The 19509-nt window shown below is 38.5% G+C and overlaps 1 protein-coding gene across 2 annotated transcripts in view; it reads left to right on the top strand.

Moving 5' to 3' along the window:
- The first annotated feature begins 1897 nt into the window (after positions 1-1897).
- The window catches only part of CYP20A1 (cytochrome P450 family 20 subfamily A member 1), a 99457-nt gene continuing 81845 nt past the window's right edge, over positions 1898-19509 (top strand). Inside the window, exons 1-4 of one of the 2 annotated variants that reach the window (XR_005058751.2) lie at positions 1898-2091; positions 7575-7624; positions 8199-8365; positions 11477-11619. Coding sequence is in view for 1 of the 2 variants with exons in the window: in XM_037009221.2 (XP_036865116.1) it covers positions 2020-2091; positions 7575-7624; positions 8199-8365; positions 11477-11619 (432 nt within the window). In the remaining variant the exon portion in view is untranslated. The remainder of the gene's footprint in view (positions 2092-7574; positions 7625-8198; positions 8366-11476; positions 11620-19509) is intronic. The other variant, XM_037009221.2, reaches the window with a different exon arrangement.

Here is a 19509-nt window from a genome sequence, read left to right as displayed (position 1 = left end):
GTAACAAAATTTAATAACTTGATCATGAGGAAATATTTAAGTTTAAAAATTTTAAATATTTAAAATATTTGAATGTTTAAATCTTCTACAAATATTAAAAATATTTTATAGGGGTTTTAAGACACTTAGGTGTTTTAGAGTCACAGAATTGAAAAATATTTAAAATTCAATATGTGTACATGTTAAAGAAAAGTATGACAGGTGATGAAAAAATGACTTTCAAGGATAAAAATCCATTAGGATAACACTGTGTGGGATAAGTGAAGTAGAAATAAGTTCACAAAAAGGAATCATAGCAAATTTCCAGTTTTTCACAATGAGCTTATAAAGCCTTGATGATTCTCATCCTATTACTGCAGCATTTAAATTCCTTCTTATGCATTTAAAAGAAAGAACAATTTCAAATTGTGAATATTTACAATATACTAGATATTTAATTCTTTAAAGTCAAGATAAAGATTTTAGAAGGCAGAAAAAATGATGGTTTTATAAAATTCTTTTAGGGAGTATCTGGGCAAAAGTTTGAAGACAAGAAGAGGAGGTAAGTATATCTATTGTCTTAGATTCAATTTCTCAAATATTGCGCCCTGCACAATTAACTGTAATCCTTGTCTCTTTTCAAAGATTTTAAATAAATTTCAGATGGTCTCTTGCTGTAGGTCAATTTAATACTAAAGAGGAGTCCAGGAAGATTAGTGCCTAGGGTTACTGTCATGTAGCTACACTACACATTAAAAAAATCCCATGTCCACTGTTTTGCAAACCTATGTGGAACATGATTTCCATGGAAACAAGAGAGTTAAAAATGAATTTTTTGAAACACTTTCATACATGAAGAACTAGAGTTAAAAGTATAATCCCTGCCAAATGAAATATCAAATAGCAACATTTTGTTACTTTTGCTACAGATGCCAAAGAGATTTGGCATTTTCAATGAGAGATATTTCATGCTTATGTAATAAGTCGTGTATCACATTAGCTCTAAAATGTAATCTGGAATGAGTTTTCTTGCCGACTTGCCACGTGTGTGTATACGTGACACTTTCAATTATTAAATCTATAATAGCCTCTAAGTACTTTTTTAGAAGCTTTCGCCAAATGGAGCGCAAGTAAGTAGTGGGCCTTGCTTTACGTTATCCAAGTCAAAACTTCTGCGTCATGTGAAGTAGAGAAACCTTAGGGTATTTTTATGCTCAGGACTAATGCTAACGAGCGTTTTGCTAGGAACTGTGCTAAGTACTTTTCATAATATATCTAATTTAATCCTACAGACAACTGTGTGGTGGTGATTTCCACTGTTCTACATAGAAGGAAATGGGTATTTAGAAATGTAACTTAAACTCCAGCAGAACCAGGAAATCTTACCTACCATCGAACAGTTTGCCGCCTTCACTCACGAGTGCCAAGGAATCCCATTTACTAGCTGCTTCTAACATAAATTCTGTGAAACAAGGAACATCTAAGGTGCTTGACTCTCAGACGTTTCCCTGTCCAGTAGCTTAGGTCAGTGGTTCTCACCTATGTTTAACAGCTTGGTTAAAACACAGATGTGTGTACTCCTCTCCCTCTCAGAGTGTCTGATTGTGTACGTTGGGGTGGGATGGAGAATCTGCATTTCTAGCAAGTTCCGATGCTGCAGCTGCTGGTCCAGCGACCACACTGCGCGAGCCAGTGGTTTGCAGCACTGATCTTAAATCTACTCTGAAGAGTTATTGTTGGGGCCGGGCGCCGAGAGCTCCTCAAGCGCTTCGGCAGCCGGGGCTCGGCGCTCGCCAGTGCGGTCCTCACCCCGCGGGCGTGTCCCGGGACGTGCGCGCCGCGGGCCCCGCCCCGGGCTCTGCCCTCCGTGCTCCGCCCCGCCCCGCCCCGCCCCACCAGGCCGCGGCCACGCCCCAGCGGCTCGTTCTCTCGCTGGGCCCACGGGGCGCTTGCGCCCACACGCCCGCCCTCAGGTCCCGCCCGGCTGAGGCGCTGCTGCCCGAGCGGACAGCCGAGACGTGGCTCCCGGGCGGAAGGGCCATGTTGGACTTCGCGATCTTCGCCGTCACCTTCCTGCTGGCGTTGGTGGGAGCGGTGCTCTACCTCTACCCGGTAACCGCTGTCCCCGCCCGCAGGGGCTCCGGCCGCAGCCCCAGCCTCGGTCTCGCCCGCAGCGGGCCGCTGGGGATAGGCCTCGGAGGGAGGCGCCCGCTCCGGCTCCCGCGGCGGTAGTTCCCGAGCGCGAGGCGCCCTGCCCGACGCGCGCGCGCGCGGCCGGCGCTGACGGGGGCTGCGCGGGCGGCACGTCGGCCCTTCGGGCGCTGGGCGAGGCGGGCGGCGGCGCGGCGGCGCGGGCCGGGGCCCAAAGGAGCCGAGGACGGGGCCGCGCACCAGCGGAGGGCCACGCCAGTGTTAGCGGGTCGGCAGTACTTCGAGTGGCATTTCGGCTGTTACCGCCGAAACCACATTCCGTTTCCCCGTGGGAGGAAGCCCAGGGCCCTCCACTCCTTTCTCCGTTCCCGAGAATTCTCCCCGCCTTGTTTGTGTCGCCTGCCTTTCCAGCCCTCTTAACATCTGTCGTTTCTTAAGCAAAAGGGGTCTTGTAACGAGCACTGCAGTTAGTGTGTTAGCAACTGTACTTTCCCTATCCATCTTCTGACTTCTGCTTGCCTCCGTCAGCATCAGAGGGTGGTTCTGAAAACAAAGCTAATACATGAGGAGTCATCTTTAAAACGATTTCTACAAAGCAAGGTGGTGCTTTTATAGAAAAAGCTGTAAATTAGCTCAGCTGGCCAAAACATCACTGATTAGGACGGATCACCTTACGTGTTCTTTTCAGAGCTTCGATTGAATTGGGATATTGCAACTACACAATAATGGAACTTCCAGTATATCTTATTTTATGAGAAACCAAACATTTAGTTGCTGCCAGCCTTGAATTTTGATAATCTTTAAATGAGACCGTCCTTTGGTTAGCTAATAGGAGGCAACATTTAAGTCTTTCAGCCATTTATGTGCCAGACAGGGTTCCATGTATTGGGAATATAGCATTGAGCAAACCAGACACAAACTTTCTGACTCCGGGAATTTTTATTCTGATGAGGAGAAGCAGACAGCATAAACAGATAACATATGTAGTATGTTAGTGTTAAGTATTATGGAGCAAAATTAAGTTGGGGGTAGATAGTATTGTTATTTTAAAGTAGGATAGTCAAGAGATAAGAAGAAATTTGAGCAAAGGACCTGAAGGAGCAAGACTTGTGCAGGTATCCGAGAAAGCATTCCAGGCAATGAACAGTCAATGCACATCTTCAGGAGAAACATGCCTCGTGTGTTCCAGGAAAACAAGGAGACTAGTTTGGCTGGAGTGGATTAAGTGAAGATGAGACAAAACAGAAAGATAATATCAGAATGACAGGATGAAGGGCAGATTTTAGTTGTAGGTCAATTTGTGAACTTGGTTTTTTACTCTGAGGTAAGCCACTGTAGGGTTTCAACAGAAGAGTGACATTTTAAATTTAAGGGAACTAAAATTTAAAAATTGTGTTGGCTTCTATGTTAATAGATTTAGGGGCCTGGGGCAAGGGTGAAAGTGGGCATAGTTAGAAGGCTGTTAAAATAATTTTAGTGAGAGATGTTGCTGGCTTGTACCAAGGTAGTGGTAGCAGAGATGGCATGGAGGAATGGGGTACATTTCATTTGGAGCATAAATACTTTATCCATAGTAATAGGAGGGAAGGTAGAATAGGTAGACACAGTGTAGGCAGACAGGTAGCTATTGGTTAAAAGTCATTTCCTGATTGCTTTTATTTATTTAATGAAATAGAAGAAAGTATTAGGTAATGATGAGCACAGGAGATTTGGAGAGAGAGGAGTGAAACAGCCATCTAGAAGATGAGGGGAGCGATGAACTGGGGAAAAGTGTGACCCACTTGAGGTTCAAGAAGTTAAAGACTAGTCAGCATGGCTGTGCTTTTCTCCAGCTGTTTTTCCTCAGCTGTGTGGGTTCCGGGATGGTTGATGGAACATCAGATTTAATTAGAATTAGTGTTTTGCTAAGTGATTATGACGAGAGTATACAGGGCACAGAAATGGTTATAAAGATGAATCGTGAAATCTAAGCTGGGTAAAAGTGGAAAATGAATATACGAATGAGTGGGTTAAAAGTCCTTTTGGGGTAAAAATAGTTTTTGGGGTAAAGATACTAAGAATAGTGAGAAGGAAAGATAGGTGCTTGGAGATTTGGATGTTTGGTAGTGAAACTCTGGAGATGTTGAAGTTATTGATAATGTCAGCATCTAGTGTATAACCATGGGAATGAGAGACTGAGGTTGGGTGGAGATTTGAGTTGGGGGGAGATGGGTCAGGAGAGGGGATAAACTTCTGTAGGGATAGGAATTGAGACAAAGGAGGACCTGGGGTTGGTAGTCCTGGGCTTCATGTGGTGTCTAATGTAAGTAAGGAAAAGGTCATAATAACATTCTGGATGGTCTCAAGGCAAGTGGTAGTAGTGAGGCTACAATTATCCCGGAGATTGAAATTTTGCAGGTCTTGCAGGTTTTGGGATTTCTCTCATTTTAGCTATTTGGGAAAGGTGGATGTAGTAAAGGGCCAGATAATATTTTACTTGGTGTTATTTCTTCTAAGGAGGTGTGGAGGTGGATGTATGAGTGTAAGTCTGGGTAAAGGAAATCCCAGGGCAAAATACCCCTAAAAACCAAAATCAGTCAAAGGGAGAAATAAAGTTTAAAACCCGTTTATTGCTCACAAACTGCAGTCCCAGGCTGTCTTTCTTCTCTCGCTCAAGCAGCAACCACATTGGCCCTCCCTCTCACCTCTCAGGTACAGATAAGCCCTCTGTTGCCCCGGTAATCACCCATTGATATGGAGATGAACTTCTCCACCCCTGAGGAAAGGTGCAAATGCACTAAAGCCATACTTCTTTCCACTCTGAACACCTATAGACTGCAGATATACTAAAGCCAGGCGAGATATTCTGGAAATGTTTCAGTTTTACCCACAATGAGCCATTTTATCCAGAGTACAGATTTCTAGGCCTCCCTTTCCTGCCTGCTGATGGACCTGTGGAAGCCAGGATTAGGGCTGTGGGGAGGTGTTGCTCTTAGTAGTTTTTTACTGAGCACTTAGTATCGTTCAGGCATTGTGCTAGACTCTACGTGGATTATGTAAATCATGTGTCACAACCATGTGATGAATAGGTAAGAATTTTGCCCATAATTGATAAAAATGAGGCACAGTAAGATATGGCTATACTTCCAAGCAAAGCAATACAGGTCACTCTAAGATCACCCCAACCTGGAATAAGTGTAGATTGCTGGAAATAAACCAACTAAGGATAGAGTCCTAAAGCCAGAAGTCCTTTTGGGAGTAGGATGTCTGGAGAGGCTGATTTCTTTATGTTCTTAATAAATTTTAAGTCAGAGCAGTAAGGATACATTCAATGAAAGTAGAAATAGGATTACTTTTCCAATTTTTTTCTCTATTTTTCCAAATATTTCAACATTTCTGTCATAGTACTACTCAGTGAAGTTGCCCAAATATTCAAAGACATCAGATACATTTTCTTTCCCGTGAAGATACCCACTCTGGAGCCTTCCATCATCTTTCCTGGTTACAATCTCCTTTAGCTGCATAGCTCTCTTCTCTTTACTATTATTGTGGGTATTCTCTCCACTTGTGTTTTAAACCTTATTTCCTGGATGCCACATGAATCTCTTTTTTTCTTCTACTTCCTTCATTTGTTGCAGTGCATCATTTTTTAGTAGCTTCCCAAGAAAGTGTGCATGGAAAGTACATTTTATGATACCATTCTTATTTGAAAATCTTTCCTGTTCAAGCCTCACACTTGAATAATAGTTTGTCTTCGAATAAAACTCTAGGTTGGAAAGAATTTTCCCTTAAAATTTTAGGGGCCACCCTCTTACCCCTACCTACCTGCCCAGCCTGTTGTTTTTTAATCTGGAATCGAGGTTTCCTTCCACAAGAATGATAGTCATTGGAATAGAGAAGGACACCTATGTTGTCTAAGGGATCTATCAGTATAACAACTTTTTACAAAGTGTCAAAGTCTTATGTATTATCCTGCCTTTCTGATTACCGAGTACAAATCTGATTTCTTTTTGTAGGAATCCTCCTCTGCTGACCTCTCAACAGAGAGGTGATTAATATTGATTAATCACTGCTCCAACAGCTTAACACTTTGAAAAAATTGGTTGAGTTGTTCACACTGTTGTCTCCTTTCCCATTCTCTTTGTTTCCTCCGCTTTTATTTCCTCACCTTCATTTTAGTGGGATTTCAGGAAGAAGAGATAATAGTTGATTTCAGTCAATAACATCAGAAAATATAAAGAAGGATATTCTATGTCACTGACTTTCTTTTTCTAATTACAGAGTTTCTTCCATGCCTTTTCTCACTATAACATTAAACTTGAGAAGTTTCCATTGTTCATGACACCGTAGGACAAAATTATACACTGTAGATTTCATTATCAGTTAAATGTAGGTTACATGCACTATTGCTAAATTTCTTGTAGTATTTAGTAGAAACTGTATAATTATTTGGTTAGTACCATTCAACCTAGTATTCCTCTTTTGGCATACATACCCCTAAGAAGGAAAAAAGTAAACTTGTACAGAGATTTCATAGTACTGCTTATAATAATAAAAAAGAGCAATAGAAAAGAAATAGCCCAGATGTTTTACAGCAGTATAATAGTAAAATGATTAAGCAATTCCAGCTACATGGTAGATCACAGTTTAGCCTTTAAATGTTTAAATAAATAAATAAATGTTCGTTTATTTATATACTGTTAAGTAGAAAAAAAGGTCAGAATGCCAAATTGACTAATTCTGATTAGTACTTGTCAAAATCATTGACAAAATTCAGAATTAATTCTTGAGTTGGATATTTTATGTTATTTTTCTATAATATTTAGTTTATTTAAAAATTAGTTTATAAAGTCTTATTATGAAAGTAACATGCCTGTTGTAAAATTAAAAAATAACACTACTCCAAAACAGCAACCATAAACTCATTACAAAATTGTAAAGACTTTATTTCCCAGTTCATTCCTCAGAGATTGTCATTTTAACAATTTTCAATTATTTTGATTATTTCTATACTAGACAATTCATTGACTGTATGATCCTGATAATAATGACTGCATTAAAGCAAAAGATGAATATCATTGTATTTTGGTAAATTTATTGACTAGACAGAGAACTATTTTAGGAATGAATTTGTTGTAAGCATGACAATTTTTTTTTAATCCAAGCCAGATGGGACCGTATTTAGTCTTAGAGCAAAGAAAAGTGTACTTGATTATGTATTAATTAATGTAGAATGGGTGTTAAATTCTTTAAACACCTTAGTTGACACAGAGGAAGAATATTAAGATAATTCTTTTTAATACAAAGAACTCAGTTTTTACATTTTAATAAGAAATAATTCCTGAGATTCAACCAAATTGGAAAGCCATAGTTGAAAGTGCTGCAGACATCTTGGCAAAATACATCTGACTGATGTGATATATGATAATTTATTGTACTAAACCATTTAAAAACTTTTCCTTAAGGCTTCCAGACAAGCTGCAGGAATTCCAGGGATTACTCCCACTGAAGAAAAGTGAGTATTTTTTTGGAATAAAGTAGTGTCATCTCTTAATTTTTGGTGTCAAAACTAAACCATATTTTTGCATTACTCAACTTATTTAATACATTTGTTTACTCTAAATTTATGTCTGGGCATACAACGTAAACTTTGGTTAGAACAGAAAGAAGGACTGTATAAATCAAAAACTTCAAATGTGTTGAAAATAGAAAAACAGGATTAAGATAGAAGGAAAGAAGGAAAATATTGCCGTAGCTGATCTGCTGATTTAAGTCTGCTTATGATGATGTCCATTGCTATCTGAGAATGAGTACAAAAATTAAGTAGTTTTTCCAGTGTCTAAGTCAGATGTTCCTTGCACAGCTTGCTTCTGTGGTAAAAATTCTCAAAATATTAGACAAACCCAAGTCTAAATAGTACTATAGAAAGAGAGAGGTCAAATGTAATTGAGGTTTGTATTTTGCAGTGATTTGAATTTCATGTTCTTTGGCTCTCATCTGTTAACACAGTTAATTCAGAATCAACTATTGTTTTTCTGATTCTTCCAAGTTGGATTGATCATTTTATCAAAAAATTACTCTTTTCTCAGAGATGGTAATCTTCCAGATATTGTGAACAGTGGAAGTTTGCACGAGTTCCTGGTTAATTTGCATGAGAGATATGGGCCTGTGGTCTCCTTCTGGTTTGGCAGGCGCCTTGTGGTTAGTTTGGGTACTGTTGATGTATTGAAGCAGCATATCAACCCCAACAAGACTTGTAAGTTTAATTTTCTTTCTCATTAGCTGGTTCTTATCTTTGAGAATAAATGTCTGTAAATGAAGACCCACACATTGTTCTTGGGTAGAAATAGCTAACATTTATTGAATGCTTTATATAATGTGCCAGGCATTGTATTGAAATTTTTATATTTCTTACCTTATTTAAGGTTCAGTATTGTAAAATGATTATTTTTTTCCTTCAGTTGATAGGTATATACAATAAAATCCCTATATAAATTCTAACAGGAATTTTTTCGGAATCCAAAAAGGTTCCAGGGAACTATCTGGAAGAGTAAAGGTATATAAACAACTAGGAAACATCTAGAAAAGAATATTAATGAGGGGAATATTTATACTGTCAGGTAGAACAGTATATTATAAAGCTAGATTAATTTTAAAAATCTTGTACTGTGATAGGATTAGACTGATGATATAGGGTAGATAGTCCAATAGATGTAAGTATCTATGATAGAGCATTTTATGGTATGGGGTAAGGTAATGAACAGTTTTGGGAAAACTGGCTTGCTACTTAGGAAACTAAATCTCAATCTTTGGCTTACTCATATCAAAATAAATTCCAAGTGATTAAAATTTGGAGTCATAGAAGTAAAAAAAAAAAAAAGGTAAATATTAAATGCTTTGAAGGGGATGTTGATAAGCCTTTTCTTACCATGACATGAGATCTATGAGCCATCAAGCACAAAATGGATAAATCTGTCTACATAAAAAAAATTTCAGTGCAATAAAAAATACCTTGAAAGGGATGAGAAAGAAAAAGGTAGGAAAATGTTTTCCACACATTACCATGCATAATGTGTAGTAATTTATTACTACATTTCTGTAAAACAAAAAGATACCATAAAAAAGTTTACAAGAGAAATGGAGAAATTATTTACTACCCATATATGTAAAGTATATAAAAGTAAGAAAATGAAAATAAAATTCAATTGTTGAAAAATGAGCAAAAACAAGGTAATAAAGAAGAAATGCAAATGAAAAGATTTCAACCTCACCAAAAATAATCAGTAGGATGCAAATAAAAATGAGGTGTTTTTTTTCCCAGCTGACTATAAGAAAAAAAAATATTGGCAAAACTCATTGTTGATGAAGGAATAGAGAAACATGGAGTATAAATGTTTTACATTTTTGTAAAAATGTTTATAGATACTTTGGAGAGAAGGTTGATACTGACTTTGACTTAGCAATAATATCTTAAGGAATCTGTTATAAATTGATAATCACATGAATGAGAAAATGCATATTAGTATTATGTACAATAAGAATTTGAAGCAAACTTAAAACTTAAAAGTCACTCTAAATAAAAATAATATATTTAGGCCTTTCTATGACAGATTCATCTTACTTTGTCAAATACTTGGATGGCAGTAACTATATTCCAAACACTCTTATAAGTCCTTTACAAATAACAACTCATTTAATCCTCAGAACAATCTTATGAAGTAGGTATTATGATTATCCCCATTTTATAGAAAAGAAAACTGAGGTAAAGAGAAGCTAAATCACTTGCTCAAGGTCACACAACTAATCAATTAGTGATGGAGTTGTGACTTGAAGCTGTGCAGTCTGGCCTGAGTCTGTGTTCTTAGCACTAAGTTTTCTACAATGTGGAAGGGTGGCTTTGTTAAGAAATACAATGAGTAAAACCAGACATGGTCTCTGCTCCTATGGTGTTTATGGTCTAGTTGGGGAGTGAATGAAGCATGTAAACATTATTCAGATGATTGCGCTGATAAACTGAGAGAAGTGCTCTGAAAGAAAGGACTGTAATTCTTCAAGAAATAGGACAGCTTTTCTGTGTAATGAGATTTAGATGAATTTTTTTTCTCTGTATTTTACTGTGCTGTTTTTTAGATTGACACAATTAATTTTTGTGTGTATGAAAATAATATAGCCAGTAAAGAAACACTTAAAAAATGAATGGAGGAGAAAAGAAATTTTTGAACTCAGCTAAATAGTTTTAACTTGTAATACCTGATAGTTACACATGAATATCAATTTTGCTTTAAAGTCAGTGTAATGAGCTTTTTTTAAAAGATGAAAGATATGTTTGTCATATAGGTAGAAAATTTATGTGATTAATGGTTTATTTAAAGTAGAACCAGTCAGGATATTGTATTTTGTCATTTTTTTATTGCCTCTTGAACTGTTCATATTTAGAAAAGACACTGGAAGTGAGACAGGGACCATGAGCTTAGACAGAATAGGGTGAGGGCCTCTGGAAAAAGCAAGGCAGGTTATTTACAGTCAGAGCAATGTAACTACATGCAAGGAACCCCCCCTACCAAAGCATTAAGCTCTAGAGTCATTCTTCAGTGAGATCAGTTAATATTCCCCAGATAAGAAGAGTAGCACATGTTTTTATTAGGCTAATCGTAATCATGTGTAATACTCACTTTAGCATGCTAAAAGGCCCAGGACTTTGTGCTGTCTTTCCTCCTTCAGACCTGATGAGGTGATTTGCAAAGTGGGCAACTAATTTAGCATGCAGGCCCAGCCATAAACAACATGGTAAAAGGCAGGAAGGACTCCACCTTAAAGATAAGATTGCATTTTAATATCCAGGAAGTTAAGAAGTAAGATTCATAACTTCTCTTAGCAAACAATACCTCAGCCCATCTTGGGGGATTGGGCAGGCGGCCTTGTTTGATATGCTCCCAGACCAAGACACCTTATCCCAGGGAGAAATCAGAGCAGGAAGTTCCTTGTGTTGATTCTAAATATTCAGGGACCACTTAAGTCCACACCCCTAAGCCTTTATCCAGTTCCCCCAAATCCTCAACTGCTTATAAAACCACTAGACAACACACAGCTATAGGCTCTCTTGTCCCCTCCTGGCGTGAGCCAGGAGCTCTGTCCTCTCAATGTATCTCTAAATAAAAGCTTCTCCCTGGCTCTCCTACCTTGGGTGTTTGCTAAGTTTGTTTTTTGACTCCTCAAACAAGAACCCAAGCATCAAAGGGGCTGTGAAAAAAGCTGCCATGCTCCCAAGCTAAAATCCTATACCTTCCTGATCTCTTTGTTCTTTTGCTAGAGATTTTTCTTTTGAGGGATTACTTTGACTTAGAAAGGTTCAATTTGTCTGTTTCAGCGGACCCTTTTGAAACCATGCTCAAGTCATTATTAAGGTATCAGTCTGGTGTTGGGAATGTGAGTGAAAACCACATGAGGAAAAAATTGTGTGAAAATGGTGTGACTAAGTCTCTGCAGAGCAATTTTACTCTTCTGCTAAAGGTAAGGTGATAAGTAGTTTTGGCCTGGGTTCTGTAATACAGGTAATAGTATAGTTGACATTTCAATAACATGGGACTGGGTGCCATACCCCTGTGCAATGGAAAATCCATGTATAACTTTTGACTCCTGCGATACTTAACTTCTAATAGCCTTACCAATAATATAATAGTTGGTTAACACATATTTTGTATGTTTATATATTTTTGTATTTTGTTTTTTATTTTGGTATCAATATATAATTACATGAGCAACATTGTGATTACTAGATTCCCCCCATTATCAAGTCCCCCCCCACATACCCCATTACACTCACTGTCCATCAGCATAGTAAGATGCTATAGAATTACTATTTGCCTTCTCTGTGCTATACTGCCCTCCCCATGCCACCCCGCTATATTATGTGTGCTAATCGTAATGCCCCTTGTTCCCCTTTTCCCTCCCTTCCCATCCACCCCTCCAGTCCCTTTCCCTTTGGCAACTGTTAGTCCATTCTTGGGTTCTGTGAGTCTGCTTCTCTTTTGTTTCTTTAGTTTCTTCTTTGTTCTCATGCTCCACAGATGAGTGAAATCATTTGATACTTGTCTTTCTCTGCCTGCCTTATTTCACTGAGTATAATACCCTCTAGTTCCATCCATGTTGTTGCAAATGGTAGGATTTGTTTTCTTCTTATGGCTGAATAATACTACATTGTGTATATGTACCATATCTTTATCCATTCATCTACTGATGGACACTTAGGTTGCTTCCATTTCTTGGCTGTTGTAAATAGTGCTGCGATTAACATAGGGGTGCATATGTCTTCTACAAACTGGGAAACTGCATTCCTAGGGTAAATTCCGAGGAGTGGAATTCCTGAGTCAAATGGTATTTCTAAGTTTTTTGAGGAACTTATGTACTGCTTTCCACAATGGTTGAACTAGTTTACATTCCCACCAGCAGTGTAGGAGGGTTTCCCTTTCTCTGCATCCTTGCCAGCATTTGTTGTTCCTATTCTTTTCTGTGTCGGCCATCCTAACTGGCGTGAGGTGATATCTCATTGTGGTTTGAATTTGCATTTCCCTGATAATTAACGATGTGTAGTATCTTTTCATGTGCCTGTTGGCCATCTGAATTTCTTTGGAGAATTGTCTGTTCATATCCTCTGCCCATTTTTTAATAGGGTTATTTGCTTTTTGGGTGTTGAGTCATATGAGTTCTTTATGTATTTGGGATGTTAACACCTTGTCAGATATGTCATTTACAAATATATTCTCCCATACTGTAGGATGCCTTTTTGTTCTGCTGATACTCTCCTTTGTTGTATGGAAGTTTTAGCATGATGTTGTCCCATTTGTTCATTTTTCATTTTGTTTCCCTTGCCCAAGGAGATGCATTCAGGAAAAAGTTGCTCATGTTTATATTCAAGAGATTTTTGCCTGTGTTTTCTTCTAGGAGTTTTATGGTTTCGTGACTTACATTCAAGTCTTTGATCCATTTTGAGTTTACTTTTGTGTATGGGGTTAGACAATAATCTAGTTTCATTCTCTTACATGTAGCTGTCCAGTTTTGCCAACACTAGCTGTTGAAGAGGCTGTCATTTCCCCATTGTATATCCATGGCTCCTTTATCATATATTAATTGACCATATATGCTTGGATTTATAACTGGGCTCTCTGTTCTGTTCCATGGGTCTATGGATTTGTTCTTTACCAGTACCAAATTGTCTTGATTACTGTGGCTTTGTACTAGAGCTTGAAGTTGGGAAGCGAGATGCCCCCTGCTTTATTCTTCCTTTTCAGGATTGCTTTGGCTATTATGGGTCTTTTGTGGTTCCATATGAATTTTAGAACTATTTTCTCTAGTTTGTTGTGGAATGCTGTTGGTATTTTGATAGGGATTGCATTGAATCTGTAGATTGCTTTAGGCAGGATGGCCATTTTGACAATATTCTTCCTTTATTTTGTATTTTTATCATATACTGAACTAGAGAAAATAAAATGTTTTTTCAAATGTCACAGGTCTCCAAAAAATTTTCCAAAATATATTTCCAGTATAAGTGGACCTGCACTGTTGAAACCTGTGTCGTTCGTGGGTCAGCTGTTAATTTTTAGACTCTAGCCGTGTGACATTGTTTTTCTTTTTACTTTTTTTAAATTTTGTTCTCATTAATCTACAATTACATGAAGAACATTATGTTTACTAGGCACTCCCCTACCCCAAGTCCCCCCGACAAACCCCATTACAGTCACTGTCCATCAGCATAGTAAGATGTTGTAGAATCACTACTTGTCTTCTCTGTGTTGCACAGCCCTCCCCTTTTCCCCACCCCCCCCACATTATACATGCTTATCATAATACCCCGTTTCTTCTTCCCCACCATTATCCCTCCCTACCCTCCCATTCTCCCCAGTATCTTTCCCTTTGGTAACTGTTAGTCCATTCTTTTTTATTTTTTTTTATTAATTTTATTTCAGTATCATTAATCTACAATTACATGAAGGACATTATGTTTACTAAGGTCCCCCCTTCACCAAGTCCCCCCCACATACCTGTTCACAGTCACTGTCCATCAACATAGTAAGATGCTGTAAAATCACTACTTGTCTTCCCTGTGTTGCACAGCCCTCCCGTGGCCCCACCCCACTATACATGTTAATCGTAATGCCCCCTTTCTTTTTTCCCACCCTTATCCCTCCCTTCCCACCCGTCCTCCCCAGTCCCTTTCCCTTTGGTAACTGTTAGTCCATTCTTGGGTTCTGTGCTTCTGCTGCTTCTGCTACACATATGAGTGAAATTATTTGGTACTTGTCTTTCTCTGCCTGGCTTATTTCACTGAGCATAATACCCTCTAACTCCATCCATGTTGTTGCAAATGATAGGATCTGTTTTTTTCTTATAGCTGAGTAATATTCCATTGTATATATGTACCACATCTTTATCCATTCATCTGCTGATGGACATTTAGGTTGCTTCCATATCTTGGCTATTGTAAATAGTGCAGTGATAAACATAGGAATGCATCTGTCTTTTTCAAGCTAGAGTGCTGCATCCTTAGGGTAAATTTCTAGAAGTGGAATTCCTGGGTCAAATGGTAAGTCTATTTTGAGCATTTTGAGAAACCTCCATACTGCTTTCCACAATGGTTGAACTAGTTTACATTCCCACCAGCAGTGTAGGAGGGTTCCCATTTCTCCACATCCTCACCAGCATTTGTTGTTGTTTGTCTTTTGGATGGTGGCTATCCTTACTGGTGTGAGGTGATATCTCATTGTGGTTTTAATTTGCATTTCCCTGATAACTAGCGGTGTGGAGCATCTTTTCATGTGTCTTTTGGCCATCTGAATTTCTTCTTTGGAAAACCATCTATTCAGCTCCTCTGCCCATTTTTTAATTGGATTATTTGCTTTTTGTTTGTTGGGATACGTGAGCTCTTTATATATTTTGGATGTCAAGCCTTTATCGGATCTGTCATTTATGAATATATTCTCCCATAATGTAGGGTACCTTTTTGTTCTATTGATGGTGTCCTTTGCTGTACAGAAGCTTTTCAGCTTGATATAGTCCACTTGTTCATTTTTGCGTTTGTTTCCCTTGCCTGGGGAGATATGTTCATGAAGAAGTCGCTCATGTTTATGTCCAAGAAATTTTTACCTATGTTTTTCTCTTAAGAGTTTTATGGTTTCATGACTTACATTCAGGTCTTTGAACCATTCTGAATTTACTTTTGTGTATGGGGTTAGAAAGTGATCCAGTTTCATTCTCTTACATATAGCTGTCCAGTTTTGCCAGCACCATCTCTTGAAGAGACTGTCATTTCCCCATTGTATGTCCATGGCTCCTTTATCAAATATTAATTGGCCATATATGTTTGGGTTAATGTCTGGAGTCTCTAATCTGTTCTACTGGTCTGTTGGTCTGTTCTTGTGCCAGTACCAAATTGTCTTGATTATTATGGCTTTGTGGTGAAGCTTGAAGTTGAGGAGTGAGATCCCCCCACTTTATTCTTCTTTCTCAGGATTGCTTTGGCTATTCGGGGACTTTGGTGTTTCCATATGAATTTTTGAACTATTTGTTCCAGTTCGTTGAAGAATGTTGTTGGTAATTTGATAGGTTCTAAGCCTCACCTCTGTTGATCCCCAATTTCTCACCTGGTGGCCCCCCTGTGACTGTGCCTGTCTTAGGTTGTTCCTCCCTTGAGTAATCTTACCCGTCTCTGGCTAACCAGTCATCTTCCGGGGCCATACAGGGAAATGTAAAGTTGGTAAGTGAGAGAGAAGCCTTATTGTTTGAAAAGGTTAGCTTTTTACTTCTTTGCATATTTATGCCCTGTGACTTCTATGCCCAGCATTTGTCTTGAGGTATCTTTACCACTTGGAAGAATTATGATACTCGGTAAATTCGATATGAGGCACGAATTCTACTTAAGGGTTATAATTAGGAAGGAAGAAGAAAAGCTATAGAAGTAGCAGGCAGAAGAAAACATTGGAAGATTGATTATTTCTTTGACATATCTTCTTGTAGAGTAACTTCAGCATGTATAGGTTTTAAACTACTAATTAAATTGTGCACACACATTAACATAATAGGAGTACAGTTATATAACCAAAGCAGACCTACAATTACCAGCCATCTCCAGTGAAACCAAGAAAACCACTTAGGCACCTTAGGCATTTGTGAAAACTTATCTATGATATGGTGGATATTGTCCAACTGAACTTGAACAGTCTGAGAGAAATCAGAGAAATTAAAACAACCCATTCCTGGGGACTGTTCACATCCCATATGTTCTTTTAACAGTAGATAGTCTGTAGTTGTAAGATTTTGGAGCGCTACAATTTGCACTTCTTCTAATTCTTGGTTGAGTTCCAACAGTATAGATCCAGTCAAATTTGTTGTTTTACTGTATGCACAGGCCAGCTTAGATATCTCCTTTTTCATTCCCATGGCAAGTCCAGGAACCGGTGGGATGAGTGCATCTACAGCTGTAGCAGTGCATGGATCTTTGTTGGGGTTTTTTGATGATTCTCTTCTGGTATGAGTCTTCCAGAGAGTACTGATGTTGGAAGTTCTTTTTCATATCATATCTTAGTTCATTTTCTGGGTAGCCAAATTAGGCTTTGATCCTCTGTATAAACACAAACAGACCCTTTGCCTACACTTTTATATGCCCTTTATACCATTGTGTAGAACTCATTGGAGGTCACCGCACAGGAACTGCTTTTTTTTTTTTAAGAGAAAGGAATATTATCAGAAAAACGTACTTCTATAGCTGATCATCTGACACCCTTTAACTGGTCAAAATTAAGGATATTTAAAACATGCATTAATCGTTGACTTACAGTTAGTTTTATCCTATCAGGGAGTAATCCCCCTTTCTTTCTTTTTTTTTTTTTTTTGTTATCATTAATCTACACTTACATGATGAATATTATGTTTACTATGCTCTCCCCTATACCAGGTCCCCCTATAAACCCCTTTACAGTCACTGTCCATCAGCATAGCAAAATGTTGTAGAATCACTGCTTGTCTTCTCTGGGTTGTACAGCCCTCCCCTTTCTTCCACCCCCCCCATGCATGCTAATCTTAATACCCCCCTTTTTCTTCCGCCCCCTTATCCCTCCCTACCCACTCATCCTACCCAGTCCCTTTCCCTTTGGTACCTGTTAGTCCATTCTTGGGTTCTGTCATTCCACTGCTGTTTTGTTCCTTCAGTCTTTCCTTTGTTCTTATACTCCACAGATGAGTGAAATCATTTGGTATTTCTCTTTCTCCGCTTGGCGTATTTCACTGAGCATAATACCCTCCAGCTCCATCCATGTTGCTGCAAATGGTAGGATTTGCCCTCTTCTTATGGCTGAGTAGTATGCCATTGTGTATATACCACATCTTCTTTATCCATTCATCTACCAATGGACATTTAGGTTGCTTCCAATTCTTGGCTATTGTAAATAGTGCTGCGATAAACATAGGGGTGCATCTGTCTTTCTCAAACTTGATTGCTGTGTTCTTAGGGTAAATTCCTAGGAGTGGAATTCCTGGGTCAAATGGTAAGTCTATTTTGAGCATTTTGATGTACCTCCATACTGCTTTCCACAATGGTTGAACTAATTTACATTCCCACCAGCAGTGTAGGAGGGTTCCCCTTTCTCCACAGCGTCGCCAACATTTGTTGTTGTTTGTCTTTTGGATAGCAGCCATCCTTCCTGGTGTGAGGTGATACCTCATTGTAGTTTTAATTTGCATTTCTCTGATAATTAGTGATGTGGAGCATCTTTTCATGTGTCTGTTGGCCATCTGTATTTCTTTTTTAGAGAACTGTCTGTTGAGTTCCTCTGCCCATTTTTTAATTGGGTTATTTGTTTTTTGTTTGTTGAGGCATGTGAGCTCTTTATATATTCTGGACATCAAGCCTTTATTGGATCTGTCATTTTCAAATATATTCTCCCATACTGTAGGGTTCCTTTTTGTTCTATTGATGGTGTCTTTCGCTGTACAGAAGCTTTTCAGCTTAATATAGTCCCACTTGTTCATTTTTGCTGTTGTTTTCCTTGCCTGGGGAGATATGTTCAAGAAGAGGTCACTCATGTTTATGTCTAAGAGGTTTTTGCCTGTTTTTTTCCAAGAGTTTAATGGTTTCATGACTTACATTCATGTCTTTGATCCATTTTGAGTTTACTTTTGTATATGGGGTTAGAGAATGGTCCAGTTTCATTCTCCTACATGTAGCTGTCCAGTTTTGCCAGCACCATCTGTTGAAGAGACTGTCATTTTGCCATTGTATGTCCATGGCTCCTTTATCAAATATTAATTGACCATATATGTTTGGGTTAATGTCTGGATTCTCTAGTCTGTTCCATTGGTCTGTGGCTCTGTTCTTGTGCCAGTACCAAATTGTCTTGATTACTATGGCTTTATAGTAGAGCTTGAAGTTGGGGAGTGAGATCCCCCCTACTTTATTCTTCTTTCTCAGGATTGCTTTGGCTATTCGGGGTGTTTGGTGTTTCCATATGAATTTTAAATTATTTGTTCCAGTTCATTGAAGAATGTTGCTGGTAGTTTCATAGGGATTGCATCAAATCTGTATATTGCTTTGGGCAGGATGGCCATTTTGACGATATTAATTCTTCCTAGCCATGAGCATGGGATCAGTTTCCATCTGTTAGTGTCCCCTTTAAGTTCTCTTAAGAGTGACTTGTAGTTTTCAGAGTATAAGTCTTTCACTTCTTTGGTTAGGTTTATTCATAGGTATTTTATTTTTTTTGATGCAATCGTGAATGGAGTTGTTTTCCTGATTTCTCTTTCTGTTGGTTCATTCTTAGTGTATAGGAATGCCACAGATTTCTGTGTATTAATTTTGTATCCTGCAACTTTGCTGTATTCCGATATCAGTTCTAGTAGTTTTGGGGTGGAGTCTTTAGGGTTTTTTATGTACAATATCATGTCATCTGCAAATAGTGACAGTTTAACTTCTTCTTTACCGATCTGGATTCCTTGTATTTCTTTGTTTTGTCTAATTGCCATGGCTAGGATCTCCAGTACTATGTTGAGTAACAGTGGGGAGAGTGGGCATCCCTGTCTTGTTCCCGTTCTGAGAGGAAAAGCTTTCAGTTTCTCGCTGTTCAGTATGATGTTGGCTGTGGGTTCATCATATATGGCCTTTATTATGTTTAGGTACGTGCTCGCTGTACCCATTTTGCTGAAAGTTTTTATCATGAATGGATGTTGAATTTTGTCGAATGCTTTTTCAGCATCTATGGAGGTGATCATGTGGTTTTTATATTTGTTTTTGTTGATGTGGTTGATGATGTTGATGGATTTTTGAATGTTGTACCGTCCTTGCATCCCTGGGATGAATCCCACTTGGTTGTGTATGATCCTTTTGATATATTTTTGAATTTGGTTTGCTAATAT

The sequence above is a fragment of the Manis javanica genome, chromosome 12, assembly GCF_040802235.1.
Source record: "Manis javanica isolate MJ-LG chromosome 12, MJ_LKY, whole genome shotgun sequence".
In the NCBI taxonomy this organism is placed as follows: Eukaryota; Metazoa; Chordata; class Mammalia; order Pholidota; family Manidae; genus Manis; species Manis javanica.
The sequence above is the reverse complement of the archived record's forward strand: the minus strand, read 5'-3'. Positions and strand labels throughout refer to the sequence as shown.